This window comes from Rhinolophus sinicus, chromosome 8 (assembly GCF_057876585.1).
Source record: "Rhinolophus sinicus isolate RSI-liver-muscle chromosome 8, RSI-T2T, whole genome shotgun sequence".
In the NCBI taxonomy this organism is placed as follows: domain Eukaryota; kingdom Metazoa; phylum Chordata; class Mammalia; order Chiroptera; family Rhinolophidae; genus Rhinolophus; species Rhinolophus sinicus.
Window position 1 is genome coordinate 76,627,517 of NC_142508.1, and position 17,312 is coordinate 76,644,828.

General features: G+C 44.8%; 1 protein-coding gene across 6 annotated transcripts in view; it reads left to right on the plus strand.

Moving 5' to 3' along the window:
• LOC109447697 (uncharacterized) overlaps nucleotides 1-17,312 on the plus strand; it is a 121,284-nt gene that overhangs the window by 83,152 nt on the left and 20,820 nt on the right. For all 6 annotated transcript variants that reach the window (XR_016022104.1, XR_016022105.1, XR_016022106.1 and 3 more), the window contains one exon: nucleotides 2,456-2,542. Coding sequence is in view for 3 of the 6 variants with exons in the window: in XM_088800350.1 (XP_088656476.1) it covers nucleotides 2,456-2,542 (87 nt within the window). In the remaining 3 variants the exon portion in view is untranslated. The remainder of the gene's footprint in view (nucleotides 1-2,455; nucleotides 2,543-17,312) is intronic.

The following is a 17,312-nucleotide window of genomic DNA, read 5'->3' on the forward strand; positions in this document are numbered from 1 at the left end:
CTTCCTTCTTTATAACAGACCCCAATGGTACAACCACTTCCCTATTCAAGGCCAGGTTCTTCAGGAACAGTGATTGGTTTAAATGGGTCATGTGACACATTCCAGCCAATAGGATGGGAAAGCTTGCCTCTCTCTTAAAAAGAAGCATAAGAAGAAACAGTCTTATTTGCTACACAGAATGTTGATGTAAGTGAGGTCTAGAAGCAGCTATCTTCTGTCCAAAAGGGAGTCAACCTGAAGGCAAAGCCAGCATGCTGAAGAGAGCAGAGCTGAGAAAGCAAAAGAAAGGCCCTTGATGATGTTGTGCAGTCATGGAATTAGCCAACCAAGAAATCACCCTCCTTCATCACTTCCATGATCTGTTATAAAGAATTGGTTTATTCTTTGCTCTGATTTGAGTTGGGATTTTTCTGTTACTTGCAGCTGAAGATATCCTACCCACATACCTATTATTGCTGTGTGTTTGGAATAGGGTGGCAGTATTTAGTAAGCCTATGCCACCATCTTAACTTTAAATCACACTAATTCCTTGTGAACTTTTAGGGTACTTCAAGGTGATACTTTCAAGCATAGGAAATAACTCAAAGTTCGCTTCTAAATTAAGGTATATTCACAGATACTTGAAGAAAATTGCTTGATGAATTGATAAGAATATTGTCTAGACAGTCTTTTGATTGTGATTGGTAAACGGGAACTTCTGAAGCGTCCTCCATTCTCACCATCATTCATTCAGCACCTGTTCAATGCCAAACCGCACAATAGGACCCTCGGGGGTAAGGAAAGAAGGTGAAACAGGGCCTTTCTCCTTCAGGAATCCATCTAGGGAGAGAAGACTTATCATAATAAAAAACAGTAGAATGATCTTTCCACACGAGGAAGACATCCAACGAATCATGGGGGGAGGGGGCAGAAAAAAGAACGAGCAGAGTTACGTCAACATTCTCAATGAGTGTTTATTTACATTGATCATTTGGTTACCAAATTCTCTACTGATCAAGGTTAAACCCCATCTTTGCCTATACTCAAATGGTTTGAATGCTGAAAGAAGGCCAGAGATTGTTGAAGATTTTCTCAATGTAATTAGATAAATTGGAGAATTATTTCCAGTAAAACTCAACATCTCTAGTTAGCCTGTCTTTGAATGCAAGTGAAGCAGTTATCAAATTTGAAGAAATATTCCTTAGCGTGGTGTGTTCATTAAATGTGTAACTGTCGGAGCACCCCCGCATTATGGATTTTTTTTTTACAGCCAAGTGGTGAGAAAAGTACCTTTAGAATACTTACTCATTGACAACATCTAAAGTGAAAACTGCGCGTGTTCTCCAATCTTTACACATTTCTCTGACTGATCGCCGTTTCCTTAGACTGCTGGAGGTTTGTGTGAAGCGTGCCTGCAGGCTACATATGTTAAAAGTTAGCAGGAAAATGTGTACCAGAAGTCAAAATAAGATTCTCTTAGATCAGTTCTTTAGTGTGCCTACTTATCGAGCCAGATCATTAGCGGTTTCTTTAAGCTGACTATGGACCAGCCACCAAGTGTTTGCATGGAGAAGAAACACCTGCCGAGCGGACCCATTCTATGGTTTGTGAAAATAAAAACCTGTATCCCCATGTTATTGACACTAATTGCAGAGTACTTTGATTCTTTTTTATTTTTCTTTTTAGAAAATCATTTTATTCTTTTAAAACTAGAATAAGAAAACAAATACTATATTGAAGCTGTACAAGAGATGAATGTCCACCTAATATACAGACAAATGTATTTTAAGTCGAACATCTCTATAACAAAGATCTCTAAGCCAGTAGCATTTCTCACCACATCAGCAAACAGACAATAGACGAAGCCTTGTCTCACAGACCTGTGCAACGGAAGCCAGACTGTCAGCTGCTTCTCTAATCAATTACCTGTGTTTGCTCAGCAAACCAACGTGTAACTTCAGCGCTATCTCACCACAGATGTTAAGACTGGAAGCAACTGGACAGGAAGACCAATAAGGAAAACCGAGTGTGAAAACCCACACAGACCAAGATAGAGAGAAAATGATTTCTTAAAGAATCGATCATCTGGCAGGAGTGGCAATCGGAGTCGTCATGTCAGTGTGATCAATTTGAACGTATCTTTCAAAATTAAAAGTGGGATTACCCTTTGTTCCAGGAGTTCACGTCTCAATATGTGTCCTAGAAAAATACATGTACATGAAAGCACGCGCAAGATGTTTGTTGTGGGAGACAAAAAACGGGTAACTCGTTCAGTGTCCATCACCACAAGAATGGTGAAGCAAGCCATGAAACATACAGAGAGCAGTTACACATATTAAGGTGAATCTGTATTTGTCAACATGGGGTCTTCTTTAAGATACGAGGCTGAGCAGGAAAAAAATAATTTCCGAGTTATATGTACAGCTGAACACTTGTTAAATCAATAAATCATAACACAATACCATTTGTTTTCCAGGGTACATTCTTTCTGTCTATGCAAATCATAGAAGAGGACTTGGAAGCATACACCCCAAACTGCTTAACTGTGACTACTACTGTGGAGGTAAGAAGGAGCCAGCATTGAAGAAAAGGGTTTTAAAGGTGCAATATATTTTTATTTGTAAGCTTTTCATTATATACATACGTACATATATATCCTTTATTTTTATATATTACGCATGTGCCTTAGAAAATTAAAATATTAATAGATAAATGGGAAACAGTTAAACTCTGTGTGATTCAAATTTAAACCCCTCCGGTATATAGGTAGGAACCTCAATGTCTTTTGAGGTTCCACTTTCTTGAGCCTATGTCATGATTCTGAGCACTGAGGACTCTTAGAAAGAAGAAACAGCGATGCAGTGAAAGCCTCTTCCGTCGTCCCTCTTCCTGCCCATACAGGGGCAAAAATCAAACTATTCGGCAGAGATTAGGGTGACCCCATTGGTCTCTGTTTCTTCAGTACCTCTTTGGCTCTGAGCCACCGCTGTGTTGTATCACACAACCCTTCACCACTCTCTTCAAAGCTGATAAGTCAACAATGGCTTCTTGAAGCATCCATGGATGTGTTGAGATGGAACAGAGATGATGCATAGGCCAAGCTGGCAGAGGGTATCAAGGAATGTTGGATGGGCTACAGGTCCACGGGCTGGACTAGGAATTTCCCAGGCCCCCATGGGAAAGCTTGCCAATGAGTTACAAATGCACTGGCAGCCATTTTCCTCCAGATGGTCCAGATAAGCCCAGGTGACATCGCAGGGTGGCCACGAGATGGCTTATTTCAGAAGGGCTCCTGAGCAACTTTCCACTGATCCCTAATACAAAAGAAGCTGAGACTTGGTGCCAAAGGTCTCCAGACAACTCTCAGTAGGCCTGGCAAGCTTCCACAGGGACCCTTCTCCACCCTCAGTGAGTGAAGTTGCACCTCTGCCCTTCTGGTTTTGGACCCCTCAACCTTGCCCAATAGGTTGTCCCAGGACAAAATCAGAATTCCTCAGAAAGCCTGCCAGGCTGGAGTCCTGAAAGCTGGCGTAGAAGACATCAGATGATGGACCCAGGTTCACGTGGGAAGTGACAGCAGCTAGGGCTGCTCCTTAGATGGAGCTGAAAGCGGCTGCTCTTTCAAACTGGGGCACCTGATAAACCACTGAGTAATAAACAGAGAGCTCTTCTGCCCTTCACAGCGGCAGTGGCTCCGCTGAGCCGCTTTGGGGGACCCTCTCCCTACTGAGACGGACTCAAGAGTAGGACATGTGCAGGTGAGGCAGGTTTGAGCATTTTCATCATTCGTAATACATTTGTACTGTTGTTATCATTATTACTTATTCAGTTATTACACATCTTCCCCCAGTAGAATGTAAACACCTTGGGACTGTTTTGGTGAACATTCTATCATGGCTGGAACAATGTCTGATCCTAGTTGGCATTCAACTGACATTTACAGAAGGAAGGGAGGCTATGCGGGAAGGAAACAGGAAGGAAAGGGTAAAAAGTTAGAAAGAAATCCGTTACTATTCCCTAAACCAACCTTAGAGGCTTAGGGACTCCTGAAATCTGGGCTCCATGGAGGTCAGAGGGACGAGGGATCCCCACATCCGGGGCTTTTTGCTTCTGTTACTGGGTCAAAATGTTGCTATGGGGCTATAACATGCCCAGAATCACCAAAAACTGTGCACTAATCCAGCTTAGTGAGTGTCTAGTGCATCTGGACGTGGTGGTCTCTGGCTTTGTCATGGAGGTCAGAGAGGAACTGGTGGCGCTGGTGGTGAGAGAGGAGAGAATGTGCACAGAGATGGGAGTGGGGTGTCCCGGTCACCGGTCCCAGTTCTGTACCAGTGATCCTTGGGCAAACCTTTTTCTCCGTGCCTAAAGTCACACCTTCACAATGAAGGGGCTAGAGAAAATCAGGGGTACTCAGGTTTTACTTTTAATCAGTAGAATCTTACAAGGAACCTCAATATATAAAACACAGAGAAGTAGTATTTAATTAGTATATCACATATTTAACATTTACCTATATAAATAAAAACAATGATATACCTTGATAAAACAATATATAAAACACAGAAAAGTAGGATTTAATCAGCACATTACGTATTTAACATTTACTTATATAAATAAAAACAATGACATACCTTGATGAAAACCAAATATTAAAATCTGGGGTAATGGGAAAAAATAAATTATCTGATTTATTTTTAATGTTTGTTTTCATGGCAAAACAAGGAGATTCTTGCAGACAAGCAAATGATAATCATTTTGCAATCTCAAAATCTTCATTTGACTGAAATGGCAAATTAAGACTTATCCCAACGTCTTTAGAGAAGTGATTTAACCTGGCAACACAATTTAATATGTTTGGGGTCACCAGTAGGCTAAAATATATTTTATTAATTCATGAGCAGCCAAATTTCTTTTTTACTTTCACAATTTGGTTAACAAAGGTCCAAAAGAATGCTTTCAGATGCCCCGAAACCCCTGCAAGTAAACAGTCTGAACATTACCAGGCTGGATGGTCTCTGTGGGTCCCTCTCCTTCAAATGGCATTAAGTCTGACTGTGTGTGTATTGAGCACATACTATGCGCTTGTCCCCAGAGATAAAGGTGGTTACAACACGCAAAAGTCATTTTTACATGTGCATTTTTCAGCACTTTCATTGTAAGCTGTTGTCATGTATTATTTGATTTCACCCCCAAGCAAACCTTTGATGCCCACACTATTGTTTCCTTGTTTTCATACACGGGGAATCCAAGGCTTAAAGAAGTTAAGGATTTTTCCAAGGACAACAGCTCATAAGTGGCAATGCCGGGACTCAAACCCACAACTGTTCACTCTGGATCGCTTGCTCTTAACCATTTGGCAACATTTTTGGAGTTTGCCCAAACCGTGGCTCAGACCAGAGCTGGTCCTGACCACTTCTTCCTCCAGTGGGGGGATGGGGTGGCCACAGCCATCTGAGGAGGGTGGTGACTGGACTCCGGCAGGCCTTGTTCCTCTGGTTCACCCTGGTCATGTTTCTCTCACACCAGCTCAGCAGCTAGCCCCACCCCCGGCTGCTGGCAGGGCTGCCAGGTCTCCTGGGCGGGGAAGAAGAAAGCCTCCCATTCGCAGAGGCTGTGGCTTGGAGCATCCCTGGGATGGGAAGCATCTGTTGCTGCTTCCATTGTTCCAGCTGAGAGCATGCTAATTGTGCTCTCCAAAGTTGGACTGCAGGCTCTTGCCAGGGGGCAATTATGGACCCTTTTCCAGCAGGCACACTGTCCTCTCCGCAGCTGTCAGCTGAATGGCCCCAGGAGAAACCGCGATTCGGGAGGGAGGGGTCGGGGCGACTCTTAGGCACCCTGATCTGCACAGGGAAGGGCTTAGCACAGCCCTCTGAGGAAGTAGGGCACCCGCCAGACAGACAGCACCCCCAAAAAACACAGGCAGCCTGGCAACAGCTCTTCTTGGCCAATCCACTTGACTCATGGCCTGTGTGATGGTTTGGGCTGCTATATTGGACAATTCAAAGGCTCAAATGGAGGCAGCATGATGGAGGAAAAGTAGAATAGGCTTGGGAGTCAGAATAAACTGGATTCAAATCCCAGCTTTGCCACTTGTTAGCTATGGCCTTGAGCAAATCACTGCCACTTATCTCCCTTACCTGGCAAGTGGCGGAGGACATAAGCCAATAAATAACTAAACAATACCTTGTGAAGTTTGGATGGTGTAGAGCAGGTGCTCAGTAAGTGTGATTTGTATTATTGCTATTATACCTCTAAGTATTTGATCACACGCGTGGAGACAGCCCCACACGGAGGCCTCCTAAGTAAGGAGGAGAAAGGAGTGGTCAGGGACAAAGGAGTAACATCATCCACATGTACCCAAACTAGTTTAAGTCCTCGTCTACGTCCCGGCACTGTGCTGGCTGCTGATCAACTGTCTGCCAGTATGAGACTTGGCTGTCCTAGGAAGTCCCACAAAACGGGCATCCTGAACTGGGGCTGGGGATGCAGACCATGTTGTAAGAAGATGCCAGGAGCTTTGGCAAACTGTGGGAAGGTGTTGAGCCACAGCCCTCACCATGGCCCCCAGGTCACCGTGTCTGCAGGGACTCTTGGGTCTTCGCGCCTTGTGACAATGCAACAGGAAGAGCACCGTCTGAGGGTGAGCCTTGCTCAGCTCTAGTCCAGTTTCTCTACTTCCTGGTTGTGGGATTTGGACAAGTCCCTCGTCCTTTCTTGCCTCATTTATCTGTAACATGAGGATGATAGTTGCTAAGTCACCTACAGCATTGTGATGCTGGAAGCAGACTGAGCAAACACCCTGTGAATGTCTCTGGGATCCAAATGAAAGCTATTATCCACCATTCTCTTCATTCTCTTCAAGACCCCAATAAGTCAGGTCTTGTCCAATTCTCCAACGTGAGGATTCCTATTTTGAATTCATAAGATGAGTAAATTCCAGTTCACACACACACACACATACACACACACATGCATCCTAACGAGCATCACAATCACGTTTTTCCATCTAAGGCACAGAAAGACGATGCACATGTGTTGCTTCTATGGATGCCTTTCAGATCTGGACCCCAGATACCCCAAGGTTAGGGTTCAAGGGCACATGCTCCAGGAGAGGAGCAGATAAATGTAAATTCACAGCATCTACAAATTAACTGATGTCTCCTCACATAATCGCGGACTGTACCAGGAGACCCTTACCATTCCTCCATGCTACCTCACTGTGGGTCAGAGGAGAACGTGAGGCTTGGAGAGAGGAAGCCATAGATACTCAACAAATACGTCTTGAGCTAGTAACAGAGTTACACAAAGAGCTTAAAGTCTAGTAGAGAAAAGAAATATCTTTCAAATAGTCCCACAAATAGGTCCTCTCAGACTATGGTGAGTGCTATGAAGGTAAAGTGCAGGATGTTAACAAAAGTACAACTGGAGGCCTTGATCAAATCTGACACAGGAGAGGTAAGGCTTGCCTAAGGAAGGGATATGTGGTCTGAGCATGAATTAATGGTGTGAGGTCTGAAGATGAATTAATGAAGTGAAGCAGTACTGAACTCCAGCGTGACGAGGGCCCAAGCAGGAGGAAGGCATGGGCAAAGGCCTGGAGATAACACAGAGCGAGTGAGCAACCAGAGTTCCTTCCTGTGTGCTTCATGGACAGAGCAGTGGACAGATTGGCAGGGACCTTGTAAGGAGCAACAAAAGGGGTTAAATAAAAAGAAAGAAAAAACGCTGTTTAACCACAGTCAATGAAATTAGATAAAATTATCTGCTCGTCTTTATGAAAAGATCTAATGCTGCCCTCTACAATAAAGACTCTATATGGCTTGTGAGATACAGTAAAATGAATGTTATATTGGGCTGCCAGGCGTTGTTAGAATAGCGTGTTTATATAAGCAGTCCCAGAGCTTCAAACATTGAGTTGTAAAGGCCGAGTCTCAGTGAGCAGCTTAGTGAAGAGAAACTCAAGTCCTTGCATTCCCCCTGGGGCAAAGTCTCAGAAATCTTTATGGCTGTATATCTTGTTGGGTGTTCTTCCTTAAACAGCCCCCCTGACAACACCTGGCGGGGCCCTGAACATGGAGTGATCTCTCTCTGGGTTTTTGCTCTACAGCATATTGGAAGGGAATTGGAAATGACTGTCCTTACTTAAAAACGACGTGAGGATAGTTCCTAGGTAGAGACACAGATTGGACTCTCTCCAGCGACTGAATAAAAGATATCAAGCTCGCTGCAGGGAAGAAGAAAATGATCTCAAGCAGGCTTGACTGGAAGAAATCGGGGCATGGTTTGAAGCGATGACTTCCCGTCCAACACAGGCAGTATAAAGTTGTCACCAGGAAGCCATAACTCCCTTTGCCCACTTCCCTTCATCTAGATGGGATCGTGGACTATCATCAGTGGAATAGGAGCAGAAGTCACAAGTGACTCTGTCAGACTGAGGAACTTGAGAAGGAAATGTGCCTGCGCCACCGCCCTTTTCCTTCTGCTGGCTTCCTGTAGAAGAGCAGAGTCACCTGGAAATCACATGTTACAGGTGACAGAGCCACAATGTGGAAGGGGCCTGGGTCCTTGAGTCACCACTTGGAGGCGAGCTAACTGCCAAATAAGAAGATATGTTTTGGACATTGTATGAGTGAGGAATAAGCTTCTATTATATTTAAGTCATTATGTCTTAGGGAATTTTTTTAAGAGCGGGCTAGTGTTATCCCAATAGAGTGACATCCAGCCCTAAGACTGAGGAGTAGGAGTGCCTCCTTTGTACATTCATTAATATGCAGCAACATGCCCACTGGAAATGACTGTAGAGTTTTAATCAGTCTTTATGCAGCCTCAGAATCCTGCTTAACATTGCAATTATTACCAAATGACTGAAGTTGGCACTCAGAATAGTATCTGTTTGCTATACCAGCATGACTATAAACTTCTTGAAATAAAGGTTTAAATATCCATCACTTAGCACATTGCCAACGTGTAGCAGCAGCACTAAAATGTATGTTAAACCAATGGATCAATGAATGGTAGATGTTCTACAAAGCAGATTGGTCTGATCTATTTACAAACGTCCTTAGGCCAGACAGCTGAAAACAAAATCAGGGAGCCATAGAGACAACAGAATAATTCAACTTAGGTATTAAGGCTTCTGATTGACTTGGAATAGCCATCCCAGGATGGTGGGTCTGTATTCACTGATAATCTCTCACCTCTGTACTTCACATTTCCTGCTCTTCTGCATAGAAAAAGCAATCCAAAATTGTTCAGACCTGCTTGGAGATCCGGTATCAGGAAAGGTGAAGGGGGGAAGTCCCACGATTGTTGAGAAGAGGTCTTGAATATCATAGCTAAGCAGGTTGTTTAACTGTAGAGTCCTCCATATGCGAGCAGCAGTGATGATGGCCATCCCTTTCCTTTGTGTGGCACCAAGGCCAGTAGCAGGACTCCAAAGCCATAATTTTGTTTGATTGTTGAATCTGTTGAAGTAAAGAAAGCAGTGGGCAATTTACCCATTTAACAAATAAAGAGAGAATCCTAGAAGCAATATGACTTGACAACATCACAAAATGTAAAAGACAAGCTCAGGTCAAGAACCCAAGATTCTTAAAATTTCATCCATCCATCTACCCATCCATCCATCTATCCATCCAGTTAATATTTATTAAACACTTATTTGTCAAGCGCTATAGGCCCTGGGTCTTGCTTACCACATCTCATGCCATGCTTTCACGATGTAGATGCATATTTCTCCCTCACGCTTGGTGTTTTGTGGAATATAGTCCTTGCCCTTCCACACTCTATCAGATAGTTATGGGCAAAGTTGTGGGAGGATTGTCATACGGCAAGAATGCACTGAACCCCAGTCTTAGAAATGTGCACAGTCTGGAATTTGGCTGGAAGTAATAGAGAGATGGTCTAAATTCAAGAAAGGACAGTCTTTGATGGGTCCCTGAGGGCCATTGCCTGGGCTTCAGATTTACAGTTGGAGAAATGCAGCTTTTGTTTCAGAGCTTGGATCCATCAACACTACAGTCCAACTTTGCTGGCTGTGGGCCATCATAGCATCTGAGATAAACATGGGACAATCCCACACAGAACCAGCCTGCTTGGTCACTTCCACGGACACTGGGACTCAGATTCAGCTGCGAGCTTCCATCTGAGGGCATTCCCATCAAAGGAAGAGGGAAAGCATGGCAGGCGCCTCCCGCGCCCTTCAGTGGGGCAAGGACGACCTGTGGTGGCCATTCCTTCCAGCCCTGCCTGACCTGCATAAATGTCAAGTCCTTGACTTGTCCCTAGAGGGAAGTAGGAATTCTCCTGGAAGGAGCGTGCTGATGTCATGAAGTGAAAATTAATTGTCATAGGGGAATAAGATTTTAGAGATCCTGAAGCACGTAACAGTTAAAAAAGAAAAAGTTCGTGGAACACTCGCTTTTATAGTTCTCCAAGACTGCTCATCCAACCTCATTTCCCCTCCTGCCCACAAGGTATGCTCCCCTTCACTTCTCATAAACACCCCGTTTGTACTCCCGCTCCCCCAACTCTGCACAAATACTCTGAAAAGTGTCTTTCCCTCCTGTCTGTGTAAGCAAGTCCTACCCACTCTTCTACGTCAGATTCACGTTTGGCGTGTGATCCCTTATTTCCCCCCAGCTTTTTGTGGCCCGGAGAGAGAGGCCCACACCACACCATTCATCATGAGCCCCACTGATTATCTTATGTGTGTTTATCCCATCGTGCCTCTGAGATTACGAGTTTTGCGCAGAAGGGGCAATATACCTTGTACTCTTCAGTGTATAAACTAAGGACTCAATTTTTTAAAAATTGCATGTTGCTGTTACTGTTTTTCAGGTACTGGAGAATGCCTTTGGCATAATAGATGCCAGGTTCGAATGAGATCATCCAAATTTGGGATCTCAGTGGATTTGCCATCTTCTATGTACAGTTCTAAGTAATAGGCCTGCCAATGTAGGGAAGGTTTGAGGGCGTGGGGCCATCTGTACAAATTTCCAGGTCTGGGAATCAACAGTGGTGGCATCCTTGAAAATGAAGTGACCCTAGAGAACATGAAGGAGCTCAGTTCCCTCCTCTCTCAGTAACTTTTGGAAGTCTCGAGGAAGTGACTACATGCAGGTGGGCCCCACCCCCAAAGGCTGGGCTTCACGAATGAACACAGGAGGCTGTTGGGGAGCGAGCATGGATGGTGGTCGTGGGTGGCATGTGGGCCTGCTGTACCCACCAACTTGTGAAACACCCGGAATCCACTGCCCCAGTTACCCCCTCTCCCCAGGCCGGCTGAGGGCCAGGCAGACCTCCACCACCACAATTGGCGAGTGAGGTCTGAGCCGTGATATGCCCCCACCTTTTTTCCTCCCTTGAAGAGGATTTTGTTGCCAGCACCATATGCTGAAAGTGCCCACGCACAATCCTACTACCATTGCAGGAGGCATTAAATAATTACATTCATTTACCTAAATATGGAAAAAAATCTTTACAAATCAGGGACACTTGGCAGAGTTTCCGGCTGCACGTTTTTCTCTTGGCACGGCCGACTGTCCTGGTGGGTGCTTGTTGCTACTTGAAGTGTTTCTTTTAATTGTGGGGCACATGGCTTCTCTTGTTCTGTTTAATTTTCTTGAAGCTGGTTCCATATTCTGGCTACAAACATATTCTAGGAAAAAAATGCCCACAAAAGTATGGATTGTGCTGAAGTGTACCCTAAGGGAGAGTGCGTAAAAATAGTAATTTCTTGTACATGAAACCTTCCATGGGGCGGTCTTTCACTAGACTGCTTTACAGAAAAAGGCTGAAGGGATGGAAAGGCGGGGAGAAAGGGAGAGGGAAGAGGGGACTAAAACTGGGAAAGCAAACAAGGGTAGTGCAGTGGAGTCAGAGGTGGGCCACCCGAGTGCCGTGTGTGGGCGGTGACCTGCTCTTGTCTTTGTGGACTCTGTGGAAACGCCTCTTGGCTGGTCTGTGTTTTCACTGTCAGTGTTCACTGTATCTAAATAAGGCCCCTCCAGGAGCTGCTGTGAAATCCAGAATCGAGGTGAGGCTGATACACACACAGCCCTGCTAGCAGAGGGCTAGCGCATCAGGAAGCTGCTAGCGCCCCCAGACCTGAAGGGGCAGGAAGAGGAGGTCCCCAGCATCCCAGAGCCTTTGGACAGGAGCTGGGGTGTGTTATGAAGGCCGTGGCCTTCAGTAGAGAAACAGGGGAACATACACACTTCCCACCCTGGGGAAATAAATACCCCAGCCTCTCGCTTCTTTCCCCCCTCTCTCTGCTGCCAGTACCTCTGTGATGTGTTGAATTGTGTCCCCCATTCCCCAGAAAAGATATGTTGAAGTCCTAATCCCTTGTACCTCAGAATGTGACCCTATTTGGAAATAAAATTATTGCAGATGTAATTAGTTGAGAAAGTCATACTGGAATAGGGTGGGTCCTTTATCCAATATGATTGGTGTCCTTATAAACAGAAGGAAGACACAGACAGACACAGGGAGAAGATGCCCACGTGATGTCGGAGGCAGATGTTCCTGTGATGCATCTTCAAGCCAAGGATTGCTGGAAAATGCTAGAAGCTGGAAGAGGCAAGGAAGGATTCTTCCCTACAGATTTCAGATGGAGCAGGCCCCTAATGACAGCTTGATCTTGGATTTCCAGCTTCCAGAACTATGAGAACATAAATTTCTCTTGTTTTAAGCCACTCAGTTTATGGTACTGTGTCATGGCAGCCTTAGGAAACTAATATAGTCTCCCATTAGCCAAACCCAACTGGACTCCAGGGGACAAGGGAAACTGGCTGAAGCAGTTAATAGGAGGGTGGAATAAAATAGAGAATGGATCTGGAACAATAAACCAAGAGTATCCAGCCGACAGGGCTATCAGGATAGACTGATAGAAAGATATTAGTTTAAAAGAAAAAAAAACTGGAAAAAAATCCTCTTTTGCCAAACCTGGCAACCAACCAGCTGGTGGCTCCCTTCTCTAGCTGCAGGAAAGAAAGCTCTCTGCAGCAGGTGAGCCTGACACCAGCACACTGGGGAAGGACATACCTGATGAGAAACCCGATAATGTCATTTAAGCCCTTGATCCAACATTACCTGAAACCTCTCTCCAAGGACCTAAATACCAGAGAATGATATATATTTTACTTAATCTCATAGCTCTGATAAATGTAGGCATCCACGTCAAGTCCTCCTAGGTAATCTTGATATTTTTTCTAAGGGAAAGAAAGTTGACACCTTCCGGACAGGAAATCTGTTAAGACCCAATCCATATGAAAGGAAGCTTTTTATACACCAGATCTCTAGTTTCTTGCAGATCTTTTTCACGAAAAATCAGAAACAACCTAGGTGCCCAATGAAAGGGGATTAATCAAATAAATGTTCTACATCCATTCAGTGAAATTCTATTTGGGCAAAAATTATATGACATGGACCGATGGTTTTCCAAATGTCCTCTACAGGACCCCAGGGTTTTCCTCAAAATCCCTCAGAGACAGAAGGGTGAGAGTAAGCGCATGGAATTGCTGATATCATACTCCTAATTTAGCCAGAGCATTTTACTTTGCTCTCATTTGACCTGTTTGTCTTCCAGATAGGATTTCCACTGAATGAGGAGTTCTAGACAACACCCCAAGTATGTCATTTGGGTTGAAGATAACCCATTGTTTACCTTCTGTCCACTTGGGTAGCACTAGGGGAGGGAAAAGGCAGAAGAGTCCGGGTTTGATGAAGAGCAGAAGAAGATCTGAGAATGACTGTGGCAGACTGGCACTCAGAGTTCATGTAAAGCTGATGCATGTGGATGAAAAGGCCAAGTGCAAAGAGGAAAGACCCTAGAATGGGAGCAGGGAGAGCTGGGTTCTTGGCCCTATTATGTCATCAGCAGGCAATGTGCTTGGGTAGGTCCCCTCTGGGCTGGGGTTTCTTTGTCCTTAAGGAAGGGGCTCCATCTGGATGGTCTCTTAAATCCTCATGGACACACCAGTGTTCTTTAGTACTATGGAACACCTTATGTGATCCCAAAAAAAAGCTTTCAAAAATACCTACACTCATCCAATCTGTATATCCACTCCTAACGTCAACTCCCCTTATGTATTTTCAGCTCCTTTCCTAGACATGAACCAGATATATAAATACAAATGGATGGTGACAGATACAATATTTGATTTAATCACCTGAACAATCTTCTGAACTAGGTTTCATCATTCCATACTCATTTTACACAGGAGGCAATTGAAGCTCAGAGTGGGAAGGCAATTTGCCTAAGGTCACACAGACATGTCAGAACCAGGATTTGAAGTCCTGATTCGCCTTTAGTTTTAGACTCTGTATTACAGACCCAAAGATCAACAGAGACAGCTTTTCAGACCTCAAATCTAACAGATCTTAAGATTTAAGTAACTACATATATAGATGATATGGAGTAATATATATATGTATATGTATTTACATATATTTATAAAGCATAAATACTATGCAAAAATATTTAAACTTTTTAAATACATATATAAATGTATAAATTTGTATGCTGCATAAATATATATTTCCATATCATACATATACAGATATATGTCTATGTATATATCCATATCATTTATATAGAGATATATCTATCATCTATCTATCTATATCTATCTATTTATCTATCTGTCATCTATCTATATCATCTATCTATAAAACAGGATTTTAGTTATTTTTACAAGGCAGCAGAGCTGGGGGAGGAGGTAAACTACAGTCAAGCCTGTTCATTCCTCATGGAAACGAAGCTGAGAGAGAAAATGTGACATAACCAAAGTCATACAGTTAACCAGTTCTCAACTAAAATCCAAGATTTTTAAGTGAAAATTAACCACTGTTAACACTACCATTGTAACTTCATGCTATAGCCTGACATGTACTTGCTGTATTTTCTGAGGTCTTGGGGGGCGGGAGGGGGAGAAAAACCTGTCTCTGAACTTCTGCTCGCCTAATGAACTCATCCAATTTACCAGATGTACAAAAGTGAAACAAATCTGACGCACAATCAGTTAATCCTTCATCTTTCTTGGCGGACGCCGGTGACACAGCGGGAGGACCGTCCCCCAGCCTGCAGTAGTGTTACGGATCACAACGGAAGCATATTGTCATCAGATTAATTTTCCAACGCTCCTACCCCAACCACAAAAATCCTGAGAGAATGAGTGTCAAATACACTTAATAATTGCATAATTATGACATCTGTTACTCTCCAGCACCTCTTAGTGGAAAATTAACTGAAGAAATAGCAGGATCAAAGACGTGTTAACACTCTGATAGCAGATTTAATTGAAATATGACGGGGGAGGATAATGGAGATTAAATTAAGCTCTCAGATAATCATCTGACACAAAGATAATTGAGCCAGCCTCTGCCACGTTGATGAATGCTTCGGAGATGCTGTGTGGGGTGGCATTTCGAGTATCTTATCCTTCAGGCAAAATGGAATTCTTCTCCCCCTCCCTTTCTTCTCTCTCTCTTTTCATTCAACATTTGTATCCTCCAAATCGATAATGTGAACAGCAGCATAATTGGAAATAAAAGATGATCTGAAATCCACAGGAAATTAGGTTGAGGTGTGTGGAGGAAATACGGTCGAATCCTAGACACAGGGTGAGTGTTGAGCCTGCAGCAGAGGGGCGTGCCCCCACCCTGCAGTCTCACTGGGAGTGTTTTTCCACTGACTCCAACCTTCCATGCGTGAGACAGGAGGGGGCCATAAAGACAACAGGAATGGAGGAGACAGCAACCACTCTGCTTTTCCTCTTTCCCAGGGGACATCTCCACGCTCTGTAGGCAAAGTCGGGAGGCAGAGTGTGGTCAGGAACTCGTGCCCAGTGCCAGTGGACATGGAGTAATCCTAGAAGGCAGCAAGCTCATGGTGGCTATTAGTGAGTGTCCCAGTACCCTGCGTGCGGCGGGCGAGGATGGCCTGTGGTGAGCCGTTGACAGCAGGAAGTGGGAAACACCGTTCTGTTTGCTGTCACTCAAAGGGCCAGCCTTCAACAGCCCCGAAGAGTAGGCATTCCCCGTGTTTCCTGTGCCTCCAACTCGGAGACCGCGTCCCTTTCGAAGAGCTGTGATAAACCGAGTATAGAAAGTAGGATGGTGTGCAGAGGGCAGTCTTCACTCTCCCCCCACTCCACCAGCACCCTTCCTACTCAGACTTTCGGCTCTGGGATTTTAGACCAATGTGATTTATCTGCTTTACCGATGTGGAGCCAAGAGAACGTGGTCACCTCTCCTTCACATGGCCCTTTAAGCAGCTTCATCACATTTCCCTCTTACTCTTCTCTGGCATCACCTCTCACATGACCACCCCAAGCATTCCCTAGTCCTGGCCACACCCTCTGCACTGACATAACTCAGAGGCCGTCTTGGGCTGGAGGACGCCACTGATACAGTCCCCTTGGAAGTGGGTGGCCCAGCAGACAAATAGGGTAAAGCCAGGGCCCTACATCTTATGTGGGAGAGGCAACCTTCCCCTCACTGGTGCAGCCAAGGCTGACGCACGTGGTGCCCTCCACGACCTGATGGGCTTGGGCCAGCCTCTTCGTCCGGTGGCTACCACATCCTCTAGTTCAGATCTCGCCCTTGGCGGTAGGTCCTTCAGTGGACGGTGGAGCCTGACGGTCAGGGCATTCCCTCCAACTTTGGCTGGAGCACTTACACCGTGACTTGGCATCTTTGCCCGCCATGCAGAGTCCCCAGGGCCCAGAGCCCAGGACGGCCAGTGTAAGGTCTGGCATCCCAGCCTCCGAGGTGGCAAAGCTCCCTTTTCACCACCCAGCCTTCTCTTGAACCTCATTGAGATTTTATTTTAGGAGGCTCGTTGCTCCTCCCCGTTGTTAGCCTTGGATAGGACCTAAGATTCTGAAAGATGACAATGTTTGAACCTGGGGAGAGCAGTGGGGTTCTGCATTCCCCCCAGGAGAGATCCATGAGGCACTTTTCCCAACTGCTGGATTCCCTCTGTACATTTCATCTCATCGGAACTCCAGCTCATCTGTGATGGCAAAGTTTGGAAGACGGTTTTGTCCCTTCTGTCCTATAATTTCTGTCCTAAATTGTTAATTTATTGAAGCATCAAAGAGCAAGGTAGCTCACGAGAAGGCGACTTAAGGGATTGTTTTCCTCATCCCCCTGCAGCCAGGTAATAGGGCACCAGACACCCCTTGCAAAGAGAAGACTCTTGACCTTTCTCTGACCTCCCTTTTTATCTGCATGATGGGTGTGTGAGGCCCATAAATCAGCAGAGCGCCCACCTCCCTCTGATGCTGTCACTGACACTGGATTGCTATGCAGAAGAGACT